We start from the raw sequence: 25,601 nt of genomic DNA, 5'->3' as shown, positions 1-25,601 counted from the left end.
GTCTCTAGGATTTGTCTATAGAAAGCCTAATGGCTTTATAGACAAAAGGCTATGGAGAGTCTGTAGACTGCCTATTTTTTTTTAATTGTAAAGATTAAACGCTCTTCGCGTTCACGCCGTAGGCGAAGCAAACGTAACACGCATTACCGGACAATTTTTCGTCTTCGAGAAAGTACGTTTTTGTTTCGTTCTTGTTTTTTTTCTCCGGAAGCCACTAATGCACGCGGGACGTCCTCTCTCGAGTTAATCGACGCGGCGAAAACGAATCTCTTACACTCCAGGCTTACCGGAAGGTGGTTAATGTGCCACAAACGCTGCACTCTGGAAGCGAGCGGGGAAACGTAAAGAACAGCGGGGAAGGAGACAAACGGAAAAGAGGCAGTTGTCGTGCGCGCTTGCTTGCAGAGACGTGCGCATATGCATAGCGCGCCAGACGGCAAACAGCATGACTCCGCGAGTGCGTTACGTGAGCGCCGCACACACACTCACGGCAGCGTGCGGTGATATGTGGCAACGACGTGACCGCGACGGCCCAAGCGGAACTAAACACAGGCTCCCTCGCGGCTGCTGCTGCTTGGTGCCTCCTCCTCCTGCGGCGACCGCAGCCTGTCGCCAGGCGCCGCCAGTGCAGCGGTCGCGAGAAGAAAAGCCCGCGCCTCCAAGGGACGGCGCAAATTGAAAAGGAACCCCCGAAGCGGGCGGTTTGCACCGTGCGGACCCATTTCCGGAGGCGTCTCCTCTTCTCGACCGGCTCAAAAGCGCGCGGGCGCGCGCGAGCACCTCTTCGACGCCGTGAAAAGGCGGGAGACACACACACCTGCGACGACAACGACGAGCGAGCGAACCGCAGACACTTATCATCATCGCGCGAGCTTCCGGTGAGCGCGGGGATCGAGTGTACTACTGTGCCGAGACGCTTGGCTTGTTGCGGTTGTGTTAATAAAAAGAAAAGAAAGAAAGAACGCGGAGAACTGTGGAAGCTGGTTTGGCACTGTCGCGGGCGCCTAGCTCTCTTTTTCATTTCGCCGATCGTTCTCTCGGTTGTTCTGCAGTCCTCCCACGAGGGCACGTCGTCATCACAGGATAGGATAGGATAGGATAGGATAGGATAGGATAGGATAGGATAGGATAGGATAGGATAGGATAGGATAGGATAGGATAGGATAGGATAGGATAGGAAAACTTTTAATGTCCAACAGACAGAGCTACCCGCCTAGACGACGGCCGAATGGTCTTCACTCTCGGCGGCGGCTTCGGCCAGTCGGACGAGTTGTAGCTGAGTCGCCGGGTCGGAGCTCAGTAGTAAGGTCTCCCATTGACCTTTCGTGTTTATACCTCGTCCCTCCCGGGGGTCATGAGGACACTCCCATAGTATGTGGTCCAAGGTGGCCCTAAGTTCGCAGTTTGCGCATTTGTCTGAAAATTGCCCTGGGTACATAAGACTCCATCACAGGCGTCGAATTCGCACGATTCCTCCGTGGTTCGCGCCGGCTTAGGACACCTATACGGTCCTCTGTGTACCACTCAGGAAGCTGGTGCTCGGAGATATCCGCAAAATCTTGTATTCGCAAGGGGCGGCGAAAAAAAAAAACGTCCAATCGAGGTGCGAGTTTTTCGTACCTCACAAAATAAGTGCTGCTTGCATTGGGTTGCGTACCGTCGAAGAATGTCCGCTGCAACTCTTTCCCTCTTTCAAAACTTAGATGTAACGTTCCGGAGCCGGTACGTGAATGTGTTGTCACCAAGCTATTATTAATATTATTTTTTGACAGAGGCATGATAGGAAGGCGCCTGTCCTATATGCCAGTTATCTCCAAGTAGCGGTGCAGCATTTTAGTTGCAATGAAATGCGAAAGCAGTTGATTAGTCCAGTCTCAGATGCTTGTCGCTAATTATATTAACCCAATTGCTTGCTGCCACTAGGCGTTTTCAGTTCCGAAGATGCGGCGACTCAGAATATACGGGTGATTAGTGGCGTGAACGCATTGAAAAATACCTGAACGTTGTTTATATCGCGGAAAATTGTTCATTTCTCCCGGAGCAAATGAATATGTGGTCCTGTATAACTGCTTCCTTGAGATGACGCATTTAAGGGTACTGCGTGCGAAAGGAACCAGCTTCCTGTGCGAATGACGCAACAGAATGAGTTATTATTCGTGCAACCAGCATAACCGCCGTATAACATAGCGCATACGTATAACGTTTACGTATACATAATGTATAACGAACATAACGATGCCACATAAGGGAGATGGTGGTCTTGCGCGCACTCCATGTCTGTCCGCCGTATAGTATATCTCTGACTAGCAACAAACCCTGATTTTGTTGACTGTGGAGCAAGGGGCGGATTTATGGGTTACACTTGGAAGTTGGTCCTAGGACCCCCTCCCCAACCACCCCTCATAATGTGACTTCGATGTGGATATTGTATTGTTCGTCATTTCTTTACATTGTGACAAATAAAAGCGACAGTAAGATTAACATTCCGCCGAGATCACCGGAATCAGATGAGCGAGCACCACTAGACCGCGCATAATCTGCGATCCTGCGATTATGTCTGTGGAGCCAGTCAGTGTAAATCAAAGTAATCGTCTCTCCTGTGCGCATGGCTGTTCTCTTCTTGTCACACGTTCTATTCGGCCTGAACAGACATATACAGATCGAAAGCTGACGAAAATGTGGTCGGAAATATTGTCACGTTAGCATTAGAAATGAATGCTGCCACAGATTTCTCTCCTACTCCTCTGCGTACTCTCTAAACAAGAAAGGAATACGAAGCGAGTAAGCTGTCCTCTAACGAACTCACTTTACGGGACAGGGTATAAGCTGCCCAAGCCCCGGGGTACATTTCCGTCGATGAAAATACGGAATATTTAGGGTTGGCAACAAATTTTTTCTTCAGAACATGCGTAGTTCTAGAAGTTACGACGGTTTTAAGCAAGGTTTCAGTCTCCTCTATTTGTTAGCCTCAAAAACTCCGGTGCTGTGTTTTGAAAGCCTCCGCCCGTTTCTGACTGCAACAAGTTACTGTGCTCTGCAGTGGGCAGATATACCACTGTTCAAGAGTGAGCATTCGTATAGTTAGGGATCGAAATCTACTCTAGAACTTGGGCAGAATACCTTGGCCTTAATGCTTTCTGTTGATGTTCTTTGCATGGTGACATATTTTTTTTTTGTCTTCTGTGAACTCACATCCCGCCAACGTTTATCCGTGACCGAAAAAGCGGCCATTGTAGACATAGACTGTAGATACGCCACGTCACTGATCTGTGCGTCTGAAATCGAATCTTAACATCTAAGTGTCGCACAGTGGAGCAGTTGTCGACATAATAATCGAAAACTGCTCAACAGGCAACAGAACATCGCCAGCAGCTGCATACAACAGACTAAACTCAACTAAGTAGACAAGCCTTTCTCTCTCTGAACTCATCCGGCTGCATTTCAAGGCCATGGTGGCAGTGCTACCTCTAGAGGCTCTAGAGGACAGCTTCTTCATCATCATCACCAGATTGACTGCACCCACTGCAGGGCAAAGGCCTCTCCCATGTCTCTGTCCCTGTTAACCCTGTCCTCCACCAGTTGCATTTACTCCCTTTCCACTCCCTCATAGGCTTTAGAGTGTATGGTATAAAGGCAATAATGCGACTATTCCCGAAGTCTTCTTCTAATGCGGTGTCTTCTTACAACCACGACGCAGGCGGCGGCGGAGGCAGCGCGGCGGCCGCGGCCGTGGCGGCTGCCCTGGGCCCCGTCTACCTGGCCTCCTCCCGGCTGGCCGGCGGCGGCGGAGACGCCATGGGCGCCGCGGGCCGCGTGCAGCTCCCCGACCTGACGCCCTACTCGCTGAGGCCCTACGACTTCGCCCGGCACCTGCTCTCCTCGCAGAGCGCCGTCAGCAAGCTGCTCGGTGAGTGTAACAGCCACTCTGTGTGTGCTTCGTTTGGTTTGGTTTATTTCGGGTTATGAGGGACACCGTAGTGAAGGGCTCCGGAAATTCCGACCACCTGGGGTTCGTTGTCAGCAAGCTGCTCGGTGAGTGTATATACACTGGTAACAGCGACTGTGTGTCGTTTGGTTTGGTTTATTGGGGTTTAACGTCCCAAAGCAGCTCAGGCTATGAGGGACACCGTAGTGAAGGGCTCCGGAAATTTCGACCACCTGGGGTTCGTTGTCAGCAAGCTGCTCGGTGAGTGTATATACACTGGTAACAGCGACTGTGTGTCGTTTGGTTTGGTTTATTGGGGTTTAACGTCCCAAAGCAGCTCAGGCTATGAGGGACACCGTAGTGAAGGGCTCCGGAAATTTCGACCACCTGGGGTTCGTTGTCAGCAAGCTGCTCGGTGAGTGTATATATACACTGGTAACAGCGACTGCGTGTCGTTTGGTTTGGTTTATTGGGATGTAACCTCCCAAAGCGACTCAGGCTATGAGGGACGCCGCAGTGAAGGGCTCCGGAAATTTCGACCACCTGGGGTTCGTTGTCAACAAGCTGCTCGGTGAGTGTATATACACTGGTAACAGCGACTATGCGTTTGGTTTGGTTTATTGGGATGTAACGTCTCAAAGCGACTCAGGCTACGAGGGACGCCTCAGTGAAGGGCTCCGGAAACCTCGACCACCTGGGCTTCTTTAACGTGCACTGACATCGCACAGAGCACGGGCCTCTAGAATTTCGCCTCCATCGAAATTCAGCCGCCGCGGCCGGGATCGAACCCTCGGCTTTCGGGACGGCAGCCGATCGCCGTAACTGCACGGTGCTTGAATAGCCAGGTTGTGCAATGTGTATGCAGCCATCACGTCCCATCACGTTTATTCCCAAAGAAATCCCATTCGATATCCCTTTGGAACTCCGCAGGAAGGGTGGAGTTACAAAACATTGTAACAGTTTTCAGACATACTCACAGTGCAAGACGCCAATAGTTAAAATTATCAGGGAAGTTCAGTGGAAAAGTGATTGCCACGGCCTCGTCTTGACGGCTTCGGCAATAAACAGCTTCGTATCTGCAGGTACTTCGCTATAGCCGTGAAAGGCTGTACGACCGAAAGAATTTTGGCGACAATGGCGTTTTTGTAAAACAGCGGTGGCCTAGGGGTTTGAGCACACGCCTTCTATGCGGGAGGTGCAGGGTTCGATCCCCAGCGCCGCCAGGTACCGATCGGTGATACAGTGCATGGGTACAAGCTTTTCTCTGGGCTAAGCTTTTCTCTGGACACAACGGACGCATCTGGTCAATGGGGAGTCACGAAGCTTAATTTTTAACGTGGAGTCAGAAATTCAAGAAAAAAATTTGGCTTTACCATTTATACATCCTTCCTGTGGAGATCGAACCTTCCACACCTGTGAGATTGACTCGTGAACGTGTTCCCCCCCGTGCTTGTAAGTCTTTGTCAAAAGTAACCAGGCTGCATGGTTTGCTTCTAGCTCGTACAGTGGACTGTTACAGCTTCCCGGAAGCTGAAATGGACGTTAAAGGTAACGACTGGGGGTCTTCTTACCTTCCAAACACTTTTGATGTTTAGGAAAGTCACAAGGGCTCCACTATAAAAGCTAGAAGCAAACCATGCAGCCTGGTTACTTTTGACAAAGACTGTACATTCTCATTCCGCAACAAAGAAATTTGTCCCCGAGTATGAAATATGAATATAAAAAAAAACCTTAAACATAGTTATCGCTCATGTATACCAGGTGTTTCAGGGAAGGTGCCCAATATTTTTTTTTTTTAAATATGGTTTTTGAGGTAAAAAGAAGCTTTTTTCTGCATAGTCATCCCAGTGTTGGCGGACTTCAATATCAGGCGAATCATGTTAACAGTAAAGTAGTCAACTAAATTCTAATAGTTAACTTGTTAACTATTACTGATTTGCAGCTGACTGCAATTAGAGATTCTTGCCGGCCGTTATCAATAGCCATATTTTTTACAATTTCGAAAGCGTGATTACCCTCGCTGCTGGCATATATATGCAGCCCCTTTTATAGCATTTCTATAGCGGTGGCACTCGAGTAAAACTCAGAAAGACTAATTGACAGCCCAGCATACACTCCTAGCTCCGTTCTCACGGGAGCATCCAAGCGCCGTGTTTCCACAAAGATCGCTCACTGCTCGGCTTTGCCTATTCCGGACACTTCGGAGTTTACGATGCTCCAGATAGCATCGTATATGGCCCGGCCGGCTCCCGGGCACTGCAACGGTCAGGCGATTCTGCGACGACGTTTTGGAGACCAACTCTTAATTAATCCTGCTGCCCGATCCGAGCGGCCTGATAACAACGCCACGAAGAAGGAAAAAAAAAAACGTGAATAAGAGAAACCGAGAAACCTGCCTCGTTCTATAAAACTCACCTCCGACTGTATCAGTAGCACAAGCACGTCAACATACGCGCGCGCACAGACGCTCTCTGTTCTGCCTCCGCGCAATCACATACAAACACACACGCTCTGCGGCTATTCCACCAAACCTCGCGGTTAAAGAAAGGTAGGGGGGGAGGTAAGGGGGGGGGGGGGTTGCGTCCATCACAAAAGCGAGGACGGGCGCATTTCCTCGCGGGCCGACCGACGTCGGGCTCGCTCCGCGGTGGCCGGCGCGTCGTCCGATGAGACGGGCGATAGCGGCCCCGGCCGCCACGGCAGCGGCGCCGCACGGTCGTAAATCGTAGCGCATGCCGCTGCCACCGTGGCAGCAGCCCGATCGCGCGAGCAGCTACCTCCGCTCGCTGCCTTCTGCGCCGCAGTTCCTCGCAGGACTCCGGAAGCTATACGAGGGGGAGAGAAGGGTACAGTAGGGGGGAGGGGGGACACATTCCCCAATTCCTGCACTTTCGTTTAGGCTTCGCCCGCGAGGACCGACCGATCGCACCGCGGCCCTTGTCGCCTTCTTGCACATCTTGGACGAAACTCGACAGACCGACCACCGCGGTTTCTCTCTAATGACGCGCTTTCGTATAGTGCATTATACAGCGGGCAACGGCGAAGACCTGGCGTGAAGGCGGTGCGGTTTACAGGGCTCGCGCGTACGACGCGGTCGCGGCGCCCACTTTCGGCGCTGTTGCACCTAACTAGAGGAAGAGTTCCCGAGACGCGGGCCGCATAGCTCCTGCTCGATGCTACGCCGGGAATCGCCGATATTTCGGAATTGAAGGGAGGGGGTTCTAATCGGACGCCACAGGCTGGCGAATGGCTGCGTGCTTGTCCGGAAAGGTTCCTGTCGCATCACTCACGTCTTTCGGCGCGGCGGTTGTGGTGGCATGGCTGGAAGCGCTTTCTCCTCCGCCACCACATACCTATGCCTCTCTCCGCACTGCTCTCTCTCGCGGCAGTGCAGGCAGGCGAGCGAGCTGTGTTTGCAGATTGATCGACGTCGTCTGCTTGATTGCGGTAGATAGAGCGATAGAGTTGTGGTTGTCATTAATGGCGGGATCTGCGCCAGCGGCTTCAGGGGCCAACGCGACTGAAACGTGATGCGATTACCTTCAACTGCCTGTCGGGATTCAGTCCCTTTAGACGCGTCAATGTGAGAGAATTTTCGTGGCAAAGCAGCCAAGGTGCCCCGACCCCGACGGGGATGTCGCGGCTTCTGCTTGCGGCCGCCCCTTTAGCACATATGCGTGAGCGCACAGATTTCGCTCGACTACGGTGTAAAGAAAGGGTCAGAAACCATTGAAACACGCTTTTCTGCGGGCTTCATTGTTGCATCGTGAGGACCGCACGACAAATACTCTTCTTCCTTCTTCGTCTTATTCCACTTTTCAAGGTGCGGTAGCTGTTTCTAGTGGTTGTCATGTTGCTGAGCTATTCTTCACCTCAAGACGGGACAGGGCCAGGAGTCCTTCGAAGGAAGCTAAACAGCCTTGAACTGTTGCAAAAAAGCGGCTCAAGCTTTGAGGTAATGATGTTTTTCATCAAGAAAAAAAAACCAATAAACTGAAACTATGTGAATGGAATTTTTCAGAAGCATTCCTGATACATTTATCACCGCGTATATGCATCTAAGGTGTATCGAAGATGCAGCGTCTAATATCTGAGATAATACGTAAGATACAGTGCCCTATAGAAATTTATTGCTTCTTCCTATCTGAGAAAAAAATGGCTGTAAATTGCGAGAAGGTTGAGAAGTCAGCACGAGAAGACATATCGGGCATCATCTGTGTCTATCTCGTCTCTATGCCGCCGCGGTGGCTCAGCGGTTATGGTGCTCAGCTGCTGACCCGAAAGACGCGGGTTCGATTCCGGCCGCGGCGGCTGAATTTCTATGAAGGTGAAATTCTAGAGGTCCGTGTACTGTGCGATGTCAGTGCACGTTAAAGAACCCCAGTTGGTCGAAATTTCCGGAGCCCTTCACTACGGCGTCCCTCATAGCCTGAGTTGCCTTGGGACGTTAAACCCCATAAACCAAACCATCTATGTAGGCAAGCAACAAGCGAGCGGTGTAGTGCAAAGTGTTAGGGCACACATGGCCCATGTTTCCAAGATTGAACGAGGACGGTGGTAAATCTGGGAAAAAACATACATGCGCGGCTTCCTCGATCATTACCCTGGTGCGTCGTTTCTGCTCATCGCCTCCTCCCCCGGAAGAGCTGGCCAGTACTACACCGCGCCAGTACGTGCCTAGCTGCAGCCGAGCGGCGCTTCCCACGTGGTTCCGGCCTGCCCCGGCACAGAGGCTGGCGCAACCGCGCATCCCTTTCTTCGCTTCATGGGCTCGTCGCTATGCGCATACCTTTGGCTGCGTGCGCATCAAAAGGCGCTGGCCGGGCGACCGCCAGCGGAAGCACCCGTAGGGTGGCGGACAGAGACATCAAAATCGGCAGGTCTACCTCCCTGATGCAATCGCCTCCGCGCTCGCGATGGATCCTCTCGGGTGGCGCCACAATGGCTGGCACAGCGATCGCCACGCGCGCGCACAGCAGACGCCGGTGGGTCACCGGCGCAGGCAATGCGTCCGTATGGCCGCGCGGCAACAATTACGGGGGGCGAAAGGAAAGGTTGAACGCCTGACCGTGCTCTCGAAGGCAGCGCTTCTTCTTGGCGCAACTTCGTTAGCGCTGCCCATTCACCGTGCCCGCGCCGCGGAGCGGTCAGAGGCGCGCGCACGCAGCTAGGAAAGACCTCATCTGCATGACAAGCCGTCGCCTCATGCGCGTCGTCGTCTCGAGCCGGCAGCAACGCGTGTTCCGAATGGCGCGCGCACCGGAGGGGTAGCCCTCCATCTCTCTCCCTCCATTCCCCCTTTCCTCCCAGCGTTGCTCTCGTCAAGCCCACTGCTTCCTTCTGGAGGCTCTGTCGCTCTAATTTCTCCTGAGGTGAACTCTTGAGCGGTTTTACTAGTCACTTCTTCACTCCTTCTGAAACCGGTCGCATATGGCCCGTTGCAGAAGTTGGTGGCGTCCTACGGCACAAGCGTGACGCCGACTTGTGGGGGCGCGCTGCTGCAGCCGCGGGGATGGCCACAAAAATTAATTCGGATCAGTTGTTCGCGTAAGAGGTGCACTGAAGACCCTCAGTGTACAACCACATCAACTAAGCAAGCCGTCAACGGGGAGGGAGTAGCCAAGCGGGGAGGCGTGCTGTTCTGATGTTTCAGACATCAGAATATGAACCCGGTCTTAAAAGCGGTGCTGGTGCTGTTCTGGTTTTCGTTGTTCCTTTGGCTCTGTCTTCGCCTGTTTTCTCATTGTAGGTGCTTCTTTCTTGCGTCTGATCTACATAGATCAAATTTAGACTACGACCTCCGTGCCTGAACTTGGTCAACTAAACTTTACTCAGCCGATACCCTCGTGATGTCTGCGTGGTCATATGCTGTATGGGGCAGAAAGCATTGCGGAAAGCTCCTGCACATACAGCCGGGAGAGTCATCCATTGCTGACCTTATTAGAAGTGAACAAATGCTGTGAAAGAAGAAATAAATAAATAGAGTCGCAAACAAAGGAATCTGGAAAAGCACGCAGAAAGGTGGAGGTGGAAAGGGAAAGAACCAAACAAAATAAAAAGAAAGAAGGAGGATTAACACGGGAACTAAAGCTTGTCTGTAATAACAGTACCCATACACCTTGACATTCCTTGTTCATTCACAGTTGCAAGCGTACGAGGGCCACTGTCACCATTCTGGTCTGATTTCTGCACAACCTCACCGCGCTTGAAGGTCTGCTATCGCGCACAAGGCATCAGATCATTACTGATGTAAATTTTAGCGCTGTATCGAGATTAACGGCACCGATGCGTCGCACATGCATTCTTGCTATGATCAGCGACATGGGACTTTCACCGCGGTTTAATCCGTCTGATGAGCGTATACCCATTCCACTACAGATTAAAATTACGTTTGTTTCTCGAATCGGTGACCTTGGAAACGAGCGCGCTAGACTAGAGTGCTATTATCGCACGAGCGGAAACTTATGAAAAGATCGCATCCAAAGTGCTGCAGACTATGCGGGTATTTTTTAAGATTGTGTGCTTTGTATGCTGGAGTGGATGTACTGCTCCCTTAAGAAGCAAACATTTTCCCCCCCTCTCTCTCTGGCGGCAGCGTGCACGGCGGGCGTGAACGCGGGGCGCTACTACGAGGGCGGCTCGCTGCGGCCGGGCGTCATCGGCGGCAGCAAGCCCAAGGTGGCCACGCCCGTCGTGGTGGCCAAGATCGAGCAGTACAAGCGAGAGAACCCCACCATCTTCGCCTGGGAGATACGGGAGAGGCTCATCTCCGAAGGTGAGTTGGAATCCCCCTTTCAGGGCAGCACACGTGGCTCTCCTGGTCAGAGCACCTGACTGTAAGGCATGCAGTTGAAAGCCTATAGTCCCCAGATCTCCTCAGGTCCGTTTTGCAGAACACTTGTGGCCTCTACGGAGCGTCAGCAAACTGTGTTGCGGGGCAAGTTGGTTGAGGAACACTCTGGGAAACACAGCGCTTGAACACGACAGAAGAGATACAAAGAGAAACATTTGTTTGTCCTTGTTGTTTTTCGTCTGTTATCTGCCAGCGCTGTTTCCCAGAAGATCAGCAAGCTGCTTGTGGCTTTCAGTCCTTGAGCTATAAAAGCATGATACGAACTTTGAAGCGGTACTTTTGCCGAGACGTTCAATCACGCCAGTTTCTTTGAGGTCCTCCTTGAGGACAATGCTTTACTGAATGAGTCAAGCTGACTGCCGAAGAATAACTTAAGAGGGGCTGGAAGAACGACGTGGGTTTAGATGCGGATTATAAACGTCATTTCTGTTAGATGACATCCAGGAACTGTTCACTGAAGGCGCCAGGATATAAATCTGCTTCATAATTTTAGCAGAAAATAGGAGCACTCGCCAAAAAAGAAAAAAAAAATTACGTTTCGGTTCTTGTACGGGTCCCTTGTTCACAATGGCAGCGGATGGACGAAGGTGATGACTTACGTCAATTGTTTTCCTTTCTTCTTTTGTGTCGAGTGCACCTCTTTTCTGCTATTATGTTCTCTCCTCGGCAGACGAGATTCCGTCAAACACTCGACTGCGCTTCATAATTTCAGAACTTGATTTTTTTAAGTGCTACGGGACTGCATTGTAGTTCATCTGTGCACCTTCGTGCACTGTTGTGCATGCTACGGGTCACGGCGTAGTGCCGGAGGATTCTCAGGAAAGGGTAGTTGCGTGCTTCTACGCCTCGCAGCTTGTTTGCACTGCAGTCGAAGATATCTGCATACTGAGGTGTTCGAGACGGCGTGCACACGAAGCAACCTCGCCGACACCTTTCCGGGAACGCGTGCATGGTTTAGGCCGCGGCGGCAGCGGCGTTTTATTAGAGCGACGTCCAAGGCAGCACCTTGGTCGGTGTTGTTGCGCGGGGGCCGGAGATTAACGTCTTCGCTGATTAAGCCGCAGCCCACGTGAGGGTTCACACTTCCCCGGCCGCAGCGGCGTTGATTGCGGTGCGCTATGCGCCCGACGCCCCGGCCGTCCAAGGCAAACTCGCGGCACATTTCTCTTTCGGAACCCGCGCGGGGCGTGGCGCCAATCTCGGGAGCAAGCTTGAGCACCTCCGCGCGTCCGCCATTGATCCTGCTTTTCCCTTTATTCCGCCGCCGATCTCCGGTCCCACGTGTATCGAGCCGGGAGTGAGGAGGTAGGAGGCGTTAGTCCCGGCAGTCTATTAAAGACAAGGCGCGGACCGGGCGGAATGCTCGGAAATCAAGAGCGGCAGAAAAAGGGGGGGGTCTACTAAGTCTGCTAACATAACAGAGATGTCTCGACGAGCACCAATCGAGCTACATAGAGAGAGAGAGAGAGAGTGCGCCAGCGCTGCACGTACTTTACTCCAAGGGCAGACCAGGGTGCACTGCAGCAACGGACGAGAGAGGGAGGTAGTAGAGAGGGCAGTCAGGGCGAAGTGAGCTGTAGAGTGTGTATACATACGTCGTCGCACGCGAGAGATATATCGGTGTTGCGCGCCGGGCTGCCGGCGCACGGCGGAGCGCGGCGCCTCGCTCTTTTTTTCCATCCACTCATGGGCGTTAATGAAAGATCGCTATCTCGCTCCTCCGGGCCTCCTTTGTGGAGTCCGCCGCGTTGAAAGTGCTCGCTCGGGGCGCGCGCACGGCTCGAGCATACAGAGCGCCTCCGCCGAATGCATGGGTGCGCTCGCGCGCCCTAACGAGCGGCGACGCCTCCTCCCAAGCCCGGCCGGTACCCCCGGTGCCGCTAATTGGAGCGGCCCCTCCGTGTATAGCACGGGTATGTAACCGCGGACGCGCTGTTTGCGTATAGTGTACGCGCTTCGCTTTCGCTCGGCGCCACTTTGTTTTCGCGCGCGCACCTTCCCTCTCCCACTTCTCTCCCCCTTTCTCTTCCTCCTCTTTCTTTTGGTTGTGTCTTTGCCCCGAGAGGCGCAGCGCGTTTTCTCTTCCTGCCTTTTGTGCACGCACCTCGAAAGGCGCGAGGCTCGCGTCGATCTTGGTGTTAAACAAAACCACCGCTGTGGTCTTGTTTCTGGGCCGAGTTATACAATGGGAGCGTATATACTGCCTGCATGGCTTAAAATAAATAAAAAAAAAAACTTTGGGGGCCGCTATAGCGCTAGAATTCACATTTGTCGCAGCTTCTGTTCAAACTTGTGTGCCTGCGTCAGTTTCTTTGAAACTGTCGGTCCATCAACCGCCATGTCCAGACTGCTAGTTGCAGTAGCTGGTATCCGCTATGCTGTTTGCTTTGATTTTGTCGGGTTTAGGGTCCCAATGCGACTCAGGCTATGAGCGCCGCCGCAGTGGAGGGCCCCGGATAATTTCGACCACCCGCGGTTCTTTAACATGCAGCGACTTTGCACAGTACACGGGCCTCCATAGCATATTGCCTCCATCGAAGTGGCCCCGCCGCGGCCGGATTTGAATCCGCGTATGCTGTGGCGGTCGGACATTTGCATATGACACATTCTTCATGATATGTGAGGTAGCGCAAAACGGGACAAGGGACAGAGAAAGACGCACACAACACGGGCCCCGACTCGCACAAGTTTCTATCCTTGTGACACATTCCTCATACCAAGGCCATAATCGGGTGAGCAGTTAGTGATGACGTCACAATGTCACGTGGCCTGCTGACAATCCGGTGGGCAGGTTGCCACTTTCCCCAGCTTCTGACAGCGTCACAAGGTCACGCGGCCTCTCTCGACTGATCAGGGTGGCCCGTCAGGGCAGGTTGGGAGGCCGTCGCAAGGTCACGCGTCATGTATTGCCCAATCAGCGAATTTTATGACATCGGGTGGCGGGTTTTGCTACTAGCGAGAACTCCAATGTTATCGCATAAAAGAAACACTGCGGTGCGCGCGTACCCAGTTTGCCAACGAAGTGACCTCGGGATCAACTGACAACATCTGAAAGAGGGAGGGGAGTAAAATTCGTTTGAACGGAACGCGTTCCGTTCCCGTGAACTACGGCTCTGCTAACGTGTTGTGAGGCTATAATTAGACGATGGCTCCTGGTTCGCGTGCTTCGTTTTCTTGTCTTTTAGATTAGGCGAAGGGAGCGCTTGCGTTTGAGGATTACTAGATCGCATGCTCAGAATCGTAAGCAGGAATTTCTGTTATATATGCAGGGGCGGGCATAAGTTAACGGGGCAGCACTTTATTCCGTTGTAAGTGTAATTACGGGTTCCATATCAGAAATGAAGTAACCTTGTTCGTGCATATGGGAAAGCGCACTATAACTTCCACTATCGGCATATACAGTCACGAAGAAAAGTTTGCGCGATGCTGGTTCTCAAAAAATATATAGGTATATATATTTGAGCGGTTGAGCTAAGCAGGCTCATAGCGAAGCATTGAAGCACAAGAGAACGTGGCTGCTCCAGCCTCTGTAAAAAATGCGTGCTGTCTGGCTAGAGTAAAAAGGCTTTTTTTTTTTTTTCCCCCGCGAAGCCGCATCTCACAAACTTTTGTTCATGACTGTTCATACCATAGCTGGAATCTGAATCAGGCAGTGCACGAAAGTTTTTAGAATGCAATAGCTTGCTCCGCATAAATTTGTCCGCGCCTGTATTGATGCTTGTTGCTCCTTTCTTATACATAAACAGCGCCCTCTCCTTAAATTCGGCGCTGTTCTCTATCTACGACAATCACACACTGGAGCTGGGAACGCTAAGACGCCGCGCGCTGCTCTATCGATAGGGAATCATCCGCCGTTGCAGGGGCAACAACCGCGGGCCACGATTTGAACCTGTCGACGAGTCCGAAGCCCTCTTCAGAATGAGACATCCCCGCCCTTTTTTCTTTCTCTTTTTCTTCCCCGCTGCTCCCTACACTTTCCTGTCGCGTCCGTGAATGCCGTGGCGCTTCGATTGCTCAATGACACACACGCGCGCAGAAAAGCCCCTTCCGGTGCGTAATACGGCGCCGCGTACGCGCAGTGAGTACGCGGCAAGCACACACACACACGCTTCGGATCGAGCGAACAGCGAGCGAGCGTGCGCGCTCGGCATCCCTGAATGAAGCCGTTGGCGGCTGCTGCTGCGGTGTGCTGCGGCCGCCCCGCGATCTCTCTTCTCCGTGCAAGCAACGAGCGAGGCGTGGTCGCGGGTAGGGACACCGCGATTTCGCCGTCGCCGAAACCCGTCATTTCGCGGTCGTTCCTTCGACACGCTGCTCGTCGTTGGCGGCGGCGGCGGTACCCGATAACAACGTCGTGTCGCGCGGTGGCGTACGGCACGAGGACACTGACTACGAGGAGAGACTGTTCTTCGGCCCGTTCACGAGGCTCAGAGAAAAGAAGCGGGCTCGAACTTTGTCGCTGTCGCGACGGGGGCTTCTTGGGGCGAAGATAGGAAGGGGGGGGGGGGGGGGGTTCTGTCGTTCGCGACCGTTCACGACAGGGTTGTATGTGCGCCGTGTCAGTTGGCGTGAGGCGCGTCGTCTGTTTGAAAAGGCTGGAAGGCGAAAGAAAGGAGGTGTAGGGGGAAAGAAGGTTGGTAGGGGGCCGAAGCGATAGGTTTCGGCGCGATAGAGACGACTTCGGTTGAAAGCGTGGAATTAGGGGCTGCGGACGAGTGTCGTCGTCCACGGCGCTTCGTTCAGTTGCCGCAAGGACTATATACTGCGCGGAACACAGAATACACAGAACAAGGAACGCGATCCGATCCGCTCGGTCGAGCAGTCGCCGATGTCATTTCGTTGGCTGTCGTTCCTGCCGCCTCTGGCCGCTAGGGGCGCGTCTTTCCGACAATCCGTGCGTGCCTGGGTGTACAGCCACGCGTCTAGTGCTGGACTCCGTCCTGTGCTCGTAAAAAGAGAGAGGCAGAGAGAGAGTGAGTGGGAGAGATGGGCTAAATACCGAGTGCGTGAGCCGTGGCTTGTCCCGTCCCTGCTTACAGAACAAAGCGATCGAAACGGTCCCTTTTCGGACGACGCAGCTCCCGAGTCCCTTCGTGCGCCCTTGCATGACGATCGGTTCTTGTTCCGATCGCCACGCTGAACAGAGGTAGAACTTTGTTCATCCGGCGGGACTGCCACTGAGACAGATAACAGCGAGAGACGGAGAGAGTACTCTCTCTCCTTCTGTTCATAGCACACGTTCGGTGACCGTAGGTGGCTAGAGTACAAGAACGAGTGAAATGAAAATTACGTCGATGTGGATGTGCACACTACCCTCGCAACCCGCATCTTCTGCACCGCCCGTGCCGACAGATGGCGCTTGACGTCAAGACTACAGCTCATACGAGAAGCCTCAGTCTGCGAGCGAGGGTAAAGAGATGCGAACAAATTGTTTAGTTACCGATTTCAGTACCGAGGTCACAGGATGAATACAGTGCACTGACGTGCAACGCCATATCCGGCTATCACGTCCAGAGAAACTTTCTATACCGTGCATGCGTACCCTCACCGGGTCTGGGCACGCGCTTGTGATATCGCCGCGAGCATACCAAGCGAGCTCCTCAAGCTCGATGTAACTGTTTGTTGGCACTAAGTAGTGCTAAACAGAAGGCGGCAGCGTATCAGAGGCCAAATTCTCCCCGCGCGTGAGAACGGTGCACTTGTCGGGCAGAGCGGCACTTTTGCTGGCGTACGCCAGTGGGTAGCGATCGCGATTGGCGAAGTGAGTGGTTTGATGCAGTCAGGAAGCATTCCTATACGTGCCTCGATAGTTCAATGCCTGACTTGCTGGCGCGAGCTTCGGCTCTTGCGCCAGGAAGAAGGTTGTGCCCTGGCGTGCTCGAGGCAATCCCGGTAACGTTTGGCGTGACGATGCGCTAGGAAGCTGTGGGGCAGCGTATCAGGCAGCGTATACACACAAGTGCTGCTGTGGACGGAGCTCAACGTTAGGGACGCCGCACGCTAGTCGGGGGTAAGAGTGCTTAGCGTTCACGCGAGCGAGTTTTACAAATGCCAGTAAGGTTCGTATAACACTTACGTCATGGGAAATAGCAGTTGTACCGTGTCAGTGCTCACCTCTGGGGCTAGTACTTGAAGGCTAACAAAACAGGTTCGCATCACATTTTGATCAAAGAAAAATGATTGTGACAACCTTGAGGCGGAAAAAAAGAAGAGCAACATTAATTTGAGTGCAAAGCCGAGTTCATGGCACCCGAGTGGAAAGCAAGAAGAAGAAATAGGCACGGGCGCGACACTTACACTGCTATAGGACGTAGAGCTGTTCACACTAATAATGCAGCAGAGTACATTAGGAATGTAAATATCGCAGATGGGGTCAGAAAAATCAGGTGGAAAAGTTGGTTTAGAGAACTTGCTTGGATATACAGCGGCCGTGGCTGTCGCAGGAAAGGGGCAATTGAAGGGCAATGATAGAGGCCTTTATCCTGTTGAAGGTACTTGGTGGATGCTGCTGCTGCTGATGATGATCATGATCATGATGACCGAAGTTTTCGAACGTTTCTGCGGTGAACCGCGAGTCATCGAACGAAAAAAGTTGTCACGCAGGCTCTGCGTTGAGCGTGTATTCGCGTGGAGAACGCTATGAATGTGTCCGTCAGCGGGTCTTGGAAGTAATGTATACCGCTACCAGCGCTCACCTGAGGCCTACATGTACTACAAGCGCAGATTTCCGTGGCACGCGTGATGATAAGCGAGGACACACGGGACGTCTGTACCCGGCCGCCTTTAACCCCGGTTCTTCGAGAACACGCGGATATACCCAGCTGGCTACGTAGCCTTTTTTTTTTTTTACATTTCTCTTTTCGACCGTTCGCTCGCGGACGTACGTATATAGCCATAACGCTACACTCTTTTCCGCATCGGGAGCCCTGCCATATATTGCAAAAAGCACTCCCGCTCCCTTACCGAATGAAAAACTAAATAATTAAGAATAGAGTGAAAAAAAAAAGAAATCTCCGCGTGCATGTCCCCATATCTGCTGACCTCCGCGTGCGCGCCCATCCTGCTCCATTACGGCGGCGGCCGGGGTTGCCCCTTGCGAAGAAGCGACCACCGCGGTGTTGCCGCGTCCAAGAAGGAGGAAGAATATGCGACAAAAAAGAAACGATAGATAAGAGATAAAGAAAAAAAAACGGCCACCAAGAAGCCGTTTGGTTCGATGGCCTTAGCGATTGTTCCGAGTATTGCTCAAGCTCGCCCCTTCTCAAGGCTATACGTATTCCGGGCGAACATACCCGCGGGTTAGAAGAGCACAGGTAATACGAAGACAGTCCTGGCGCGCACACACGTCGCGCCTCCGTCCAATTTCCGTGGCTCCATATATACCCCCGCGGCGCTCGCGCGTGTTATGTACTACGCATCAGAAGCAGCAGCAGCAGAACCGCGGCTTCCGCGATAAGCCGAAGGACTCTCGTATGTACGCGCTCAGAATGGAAATGGGCGAGAGCGCGGGCACACAGCCTGTATTTATACGTATATATCTGTCCGCACCTTTCTGCTCGCCCGTATATCGAAGAGCGCCCGCGCTATCCCCCCCCCCCCCCCCCCTCCCGTGTTTTCCCTCTGTCTTTTCTTTCTTCTTTCATGCGTTCATTCGCGCTCTGAGTTCCGCCTTCTTTCGTTCTCTCTGTGAGGTAAGCGAGCGAGCGATCGCCTCTGGACGGGAGCGAACAACCCTTGCGCCACTGTGGCGAGCATATACGGAGGCTGCTACCAGCGCGTTAATATGCATGCGCGCGCAGCGATCGTGATAAACAGATTCGATATCCGGATCACGTGGGACGAGGGCGCGGTTGCCAGCTTTTTTTTTTTCTTTTCATCCTCTTTTGTCGCCAGATCGCGGTTACGCAGCCTCCCGAAGAGAGAGGCTACATGACATCTCGAGGCCGATATCGAAATCGGGCAGCGAATAAATGACTCCGTTTCTTCCGTTTATGCCTTCTTCTTGCGCAAAGCTGTACGGCACTACGGGGTTCGAAAATCGTATAGTAATGGTTCTAATGAATCATCGCAGATAACGGCGCGCGCTCAGCGTAATCGTCCTCGGCGTTTCATTCTTGTTTATGCAAATGTGCCTTTTTTTCTCTCCGGCGTGTATAGGCGTGGGCGACCGACTGCCTCCTCCAGCGCGAGCGACGCAAACGACGTCTCCACCGCGTGCGCGGGGGCCGCGTTTCTTTCAGCGCGAAGGCAAGGTCTTTGCGTGAAAACCTGCGTGTGTCGCGCATATCGTGAGTCGCATTTACTACGACTCGAGCTGCGTGCCCTCTGCTGGAGACACGGAATGAAAAATCGGCGCGAACAGGAGTTCTCGAATGCGCCCTCCTTCTGACTTCCTTTTTGTTTTAAGGCGAAAGCCTTTGATGGCTCTTACTCTCGTCCGTTAGCAGCGGGTGTCACATATTTGGCAACGTTTAACTCGTGTTAACTCGAGAAATGAAAAAGATAGGAGAAAACAAATGGTTGCTTCAGATAGAGGAGGAAAAAATGAGCCTGGAAGCCAAATTTGATGACTCTAGATTAGTTAGTTAATTAATTATAGGCAAAAATGTAGAAATTGCGTCGAAATAGCGCGGACGTCGATATAGCCACGGGAACGGTGTGACGTCATCATCCACCGGAAGTCGTCATGGCACAGTCAAAATTGTCACAGAATGGCCGGAAAAACGTCGGATTTGTGTCAAATTAGAGGGAAATAATGTGTAATTAAGCGTAATTAACACTTAAGATCCCCGAAAGATTTATAATTTGGTTATCGATATAGCCACGTAAACGGTGTGACGTCACATCCACCGGAAGTCGTCACGGCATAGTGTCCTCGTCTTCGTCTCTCAACACTTTAGTTGCCAAAGTGTCCTCGCAATTTTTGTTTTTTATTCCCTTTTTCCTGCCGTGAAAGGTAAGGAGCGGTTACACGTGGTCGGCTACTCTTTTTAACTCTTGGCACCATATAATGACTCTGCTGGGCAGTACGCACGTTCTAGGGCCCGAAGCACCGAAACGTTGCGTGTGAACTGCCGTGTATGATCTCCTTTATGCCTGCAGCTCGCCCCACATTTGACATTATTGCGCTGTTGGCAGGGCCAGTTACGCCAATTACGTGTCGCCGGGCCGGCCGGGGCTGCGACTTCCCGACGGCCGAGTACCCAATCTAACCTAATCTAACCTGTAATAAACGGCGCATTTCCTGGAGAACTAATATTTACAGTAGACCCTATAGGTGCGGCATATAGACGGAAACGGATAAAAGGCAAATTAACGTGCCGCTTGCAGGGTGGCTGTATCGCCTGCTCTCTGGGATTTTTCTGAGTGTCATGGTATACGGCGAGATACACTTCCGCCATACCTGTGTGCTCAGTTTGCGCCCTCAGGAAAACACAACTATATGGCATCGGTTCGATGGAATTCCGTCTGCAGGGCAGCATACGTTTTTGCCCTTGTAGGTTCTGAAACGTCACCTTCATCTATTGACCTGGTCAGTGACTGCCATTTGCTTCCTTCTGATGACTATATCGACTGGTATCGCGCATTGCCATGCCGGAAATGCCGGAGGTGATATTTGGCAGCACAGGCGCTAATTTAACAGCCGCGAAACGTGACGGCGCTTTTGGGGCGTTAACCTCAATGACGGTTAGACGTATCGAAGTTCGTGCCGAGGACTTGCTAAAAGTCACGCCGCCCGCTCACATTTACAGAATTTCCATTCATCTGCCAGCCCATGCAAATGCTCAGGAATCATGCATGCAGTTGTCGCCGGGAGGTTATCTTTTGCGGCGTTACCTATGTGAGGGGATCTTGTGTGTTTAATGGCATCCATTGTGATGGCACAAGTGTCCTGGCCGAAAGTTGACGCTCTTACCCGCTGGCCCTTAGATTGTGATCCAGGTGAGGATGCGAATAACGCGGCCCCTAGATGGAGTGATGCACGATTTTGGCAATGTGTCGCCAGTAGTGTTATCTGGGTGCTTCGTCAGCTGCGTTATAGATGTGCGGCGTTAGTTGTACTGCCTATGGCCGCGCCGACCGCGGGAATAACATCACACTTTGGGTAACGAGAGGCTACGGCTACGGTAATGCTGTCAATATACCACCCTATATCAAGCACCAGTCCGTGTCACTTTCTTGTGTTCGTCTGTGTTGGCGCTTTTTCGTTCCGTACCATGGACAAACTAGCCCAGCAGAAAGTTCTACTATATCACCCCTTTGCCTCGAGGCAGTACAACCAGCCTGGGCGGTTTTCTTATCCTTTATTTTACTAATCAAGCGCAAACAGGCGTCCGCAAGTTCAACCGAGATAAGGTCTACGCGCTGCCTACGGAGCATCCCTGTTTAACGCGGCTGTTAGCGGACAGGCCGCGAACGGGCAACTGCCCCGCTCACTCTTCGGAAACGCGCCCGCGGGAAACCGAGCTGGAGCGCTACGCCGGGGCATGCGCGTGTGCCGGCGTTCACTCGATGCCAGGCTTCCGGTCGCCGGATGTTTGCCGAGGGTGGTCACCGGTATAGTGTCTCCCAACGTGCTCCCAAGACACCGCCCGGCCGCTGCCGAAGCTGTCTCGCCGCGAGACATTCCCTCCCCGCCACCCCTCCTTTTTTTTTTTCGCTGTCACTTCTTTTTTGTTCTCTTCGCTCCTTTTCTCTCGACTCGTTTTTCGCTTCTGGCTTCCTTCTTTCCCCTTCTTCACTCCGGCCTCCACCGCGGCTTCTGTGTCAGCCCGTCAGCTTCGGTTCCTTTTTCTATGGCCAGAAGCATCGCGTTATCGGCAGACGTTCTCGACGCTAGCCGGGCAAACCTGCTTGTCTGGGATGCGGATCGGCGCCAAATTCGCTGGGCAGTGGACTTTACATCGCACGATCGGCTTGCAGCGACACGCCTGCTGGAGTGATTAATCGCTCGGTTTTAACGTTAGCGGTTAATCGCGTCTCTTTTTAGTCAGCTGCAGTCGCGCGAGGGTTTAAGAAACGAAGTCGCTTTGCTCCCGCAGGCGTGACCACGCGACTACTGCGAAGCGTTTTCATTTCGCTGATGACGGAAGCAATTTAACACTTGGCGCCCATTAGAAACTGATTCGCCCGGCGGAAAGAATCGCAGGTCTTGAGCACGGATTGCGCGTCTCATGACGCGACGTCACCGGTACGCGCGATATTAATCGATTCGAGTTTGCCCTGCGGGGTTCTGGAAGCGGACATACGAACCTTCGCAATGCTATGTAGGGAGTTGAATGGCTCCTGGTAGCCCTGTGGTGGTACGGGTTGCCAAACTCAGGCAACAAGGATGGTTAATCCATGGCGGGGGAAATTTATTGTTAACCCCGATGATCTGAGAAAGATATTCTGATTCGCTTTCTCTAACAGTGTGGCAGTGCTCACGTGACTGGTAAATGTAATTATTCCAAATTCTGCTCTGCCTTGCGAAAAATTGTTACGAAAAAACAAAACAATGCAATCTACCCTACTTGCTCTGTAAGCTGCATCGCCTAAGGTTGTGCCTGCCGTATAGCATAGCTTAACAACATCACACTCGGGTTGCCAAGACGGGAAAGAGTGTTGGCGTTAATTTGAGGGTATGCTGTCAAAAAAAAGAAAACATTTACAAAGACACCGAACTACATTATCAGCCGGAAATGCGATAACATTATGGAATCTGTTGATGCCTTTACGTCGAGGTTTGCGTCATTCTTTCGTGGTTGCGTCTTCGTACCCCTACACGTCGTTCTGCTCTCAACGAGACATCTCTTCGGGTCGTCCAGCTGGTGGTCAAATGCTTCCCCCAAGGTGTCTAGAGGTGGCGACACGGACGCAATGAAAATACGTCGAAACGTATAATGGTCACATAGATTACAGATAAAGGTGAGCTATAGTTGGCGGTTCGAACCTGCGTGCATATTCTCACTGCGCGAACGACAAGGGACGAAGAAAAAAAAACAGACAGGACGGAGACCGGAACTTCAGCTGAGTTTTACTTCAGAGACACGTCACATTTATACATTCGTATTAATCACACCTGGAAACTAACAAACAGCCATCACAATACACTGTCATGCCGGTGTGTCTGGCACAGATTTCCATCTAGATATGAGAACTCTATATTTAAGTGAGCGAGACTGGTGTTTTGCTGACGCCCGACTCAAATTCTTTCTTAATACAGTAAGCTTCGAAAATTTCTCGGCTAATTTGGGACGCGAACTTTTTCAGGATTCTAGTTTCGCGGGACCGAGGCGTGCAGTCATGGCAGTGGCGACAGTGGTCGGCCACTTGCCCGGGCCCCCCGCCAGTGAGCCTACTCCTGCGTGGTGCTCCTGAAGTCTGACGTTAATGCAACGGCCAGCTTGTCCAATTTAGTGTTTGCCACAGGACAGGGGTATCCGATAAACAATCCCACAGTTGCACGGGATGAATCTGTCTACATGCTTGATGCTGCATTCCATACCTTCTGTCTTCATTTCACCATATTGCACATGCCAGCAAGTTTTTTTGGGTGCCGTACAGACCACCGGGACGTCACCTTTCTGAGCCACTTTTTTGAGACGATGGGAAATTTGGTGACAGCACTGAATGGCAACGGGTCTCGGGCGTTGCGGTTCTTCACTGCGGCCTGTGCTCCGGTGAACCCCTAGCTTCCTTGGCCACAGCTGTGAGATGATCACCTCGGTGATCATCTCACAGCTGGATTTGCCTGTGAGGATTTGCCTGTGAGATGATCACCGAGGTGATCATCTCACAGGCAAATCCTGAGCTGGAAACCCACGCTATGTAGCATTTTATGTTGGCAGGACTTGTCCATAGCGGCACACAGACAATTTTTTTGCTATACCTCTTTGCTATACCACTCACTCGAAATGATATATCAGCTGAAGTTCCGCGCTCCGTACAGTCTGTTTCTTTCTTTGTCCCTTGTCGTTCGCGCGATTAACGTACGCATGTAAGTATATTTGTCACTTCCGGTTTGGAGACGTGACTGCCGGTCCCGGAATTTGTGTGACTAAATGCGCATTTTTTTTCCCGTGAGGCTTCAGTGCAACCGCATTGTTAATGCGATGTATCGTTAGGGAGTTCGATCGTGTCGCAAAAAAATCCCACGTCGTCGTCTGCTTCGTTGACCGTCAGCGAAAAACGCACGAAACATCCCCAGAGAAGCAACCTGGGTGGCAGGTGGGTGGGTCACCTAGGTCACGTGACCTTGTGGCGTCATCACAACCTGCCCACTGGATGGCGAGAAAACTGCTCACCGTGTCAGGTGGCATTTAAATTATTGATTGGTCGCTCGGGAAGAGCAACATGGGTCGCACAAGCAGCACCGGTGGCAGCACCTGCCATTGCAAGGCAGTGGCGCATTGCTTAACCACTGCACCACTGCGTCAGGAGAGGCATGAGGACTCCCAGGGATCTATGAGTGTTAGGCAGAGAATGAACGATTCGGCATATATGGGCATTAAACCATTAATGCTATCGTGTCATACCCTTAAGACGGAGCTTAACTGTCCACTCCAATTTTTTTTTAATCCAGATTTCTTCCCCGTCTTGGTAATCCGTGTTCAGGTGATGATGCCGTTACTCCCGCGGCCGGCTGCGTAAGTGGCGGCCCCTTTCGGCGCCTTCGTCGTCCACTGCGCCAGGGTACAATGGCTAGAGTACTAACCGGAAGTCGTCATCGCTTTCGCCTCGAATTCGCCGCGTCACATTCCGGGAGGCAGGCTTTCTGGGGGCGCACCCGGGCTCCGTCGCGGCCTGGCATGAGCGCACCGCTGCCCGCGCATAATGAGGTCTCAGGGGCCGAGTTGGGTGGCCGCGCTGAACGCGCTAAGGCGGCAGGCCGTCCGCCTACACGCCTGGCAAATCTCCCGGCGTCGCATTCATCGCACCTCGCGGGCGTGATGCGCGCGCGCCCATAACGAAACGCGGGTCGCGCACCATTATGTGTCCGCACATTCTGCGTTCTATATGGTGCACGCCGTTTTCGCGCCGAGCTGTTCGTGTACGCTCTAAGCAGGAATACGCCCATATGGGAGTAAAAAATGAGTAAACTGTCCTTCCTTTCATTAAAGGGCAACTGCAGCACTTTTTTGATAATCACGCGATATTCAAGGATTCAAATCTACATAGGCTGTAGGTGAAGCATGCCAAGTGTTTTTGCACTAGTATTTAAAATAGTGACGTAATCGGCGATTGAATTTTGCGCTTCTCCTCAATACATGGAAGAAGTGCAGGGAAATTCAGCGTGACGTCACGGAAGATATGATTTCAAATTACAGCTGTCGTCAGCCACACCCTGCCCTGACTCCACGCTGCCAAACAACTCTCGACAGGGTTTGCCTTCGGTGGCGTTGGTTCTTTTCTTTCAAAGCAGGCGTTTGTGCGTTGGAAATGTACCGATATCTTCCATGACGTCATCATGCGCCCCCCACTTGGCGCTGTGCGCTGCGGAGAAGCTTGAAGGGCTTCCGGATTTTAATCGGCGCTTACTTCACTATTTCAAGTGCTAGCACAAAACTACTGCGCATGATTTACCTGCAAGTTTCACACAATCGACCCTCTTAAGCTCGTTGATTTATAAAACCTATGCAGTTTCCCTTTAAAAGGAGTGCGCAGGAAGACAGCTTATTCCATTTTTACTCATTTTTGTTTAGAGTCTACAGCGCGCTGACGATCAAACATCGAGCACTCACCACGCTCACTATGCACTGATATTGTGTTTTTTAGTCAAAAAGCCATCTTTGAAAAGACCTAGCTGTGTGCTTGTGTACAATAAATTTTATTCAGGTATGA

At 52.2% G+C, this 25,601-nt stretch overlaps 1 protein-coding gene across 4 annotated transcripts in view; it reads left to right on the top strand.

Moving 5' to 3' along the window:
* Positions 1–25,601, top strand: part of LOC149339057 (paired box protein Pax-6-like) — a 251,155-nt gene that overhangs the window by 160,823 nt on the left and 64,731 nt on the right. For 3 of the 4 annotated variants that reach the window (XM_089547877.1, XM_089547875.1, XM_089547876.1), the window contains 2 exons: positions 3,698–3,907; positions 10,521–10,700. In XM_089547877.1, coding sequence (XP_089404003.1) covers positions 3,698–3,907; positions 10,521–10,700 — 390 coding nt within the window. Of the gene's footprint in view, positions 1–759; positions 879–3,697; positions 3,908–10,520; positions 10,701–25,601 lie in introns of those variants that run through there. The other variant, XM_089547878.1, reaches the window with a different exon arrangement.

This window comes from Amblyomma mixtum, chromosome 6 (genome assembly GCF_055824585.1).
Source record: "Amblyomma mixtum isolate Tamu chromosome 6, ASM5582458v1, whole genome shotgun sequence".
Classification (NCBI taxonomy): Eukaryota; Metazoa; Arthropoda; class Arachnida; order Ixodida; family Ixodidae; genus Amblyomma; species Amblyomma mixtum.
The sequence above is the reverse complement of the archived record's forward strand: the minus strand, read 5'-3'. Positions and strand labels throughout refer to the sequence as shown.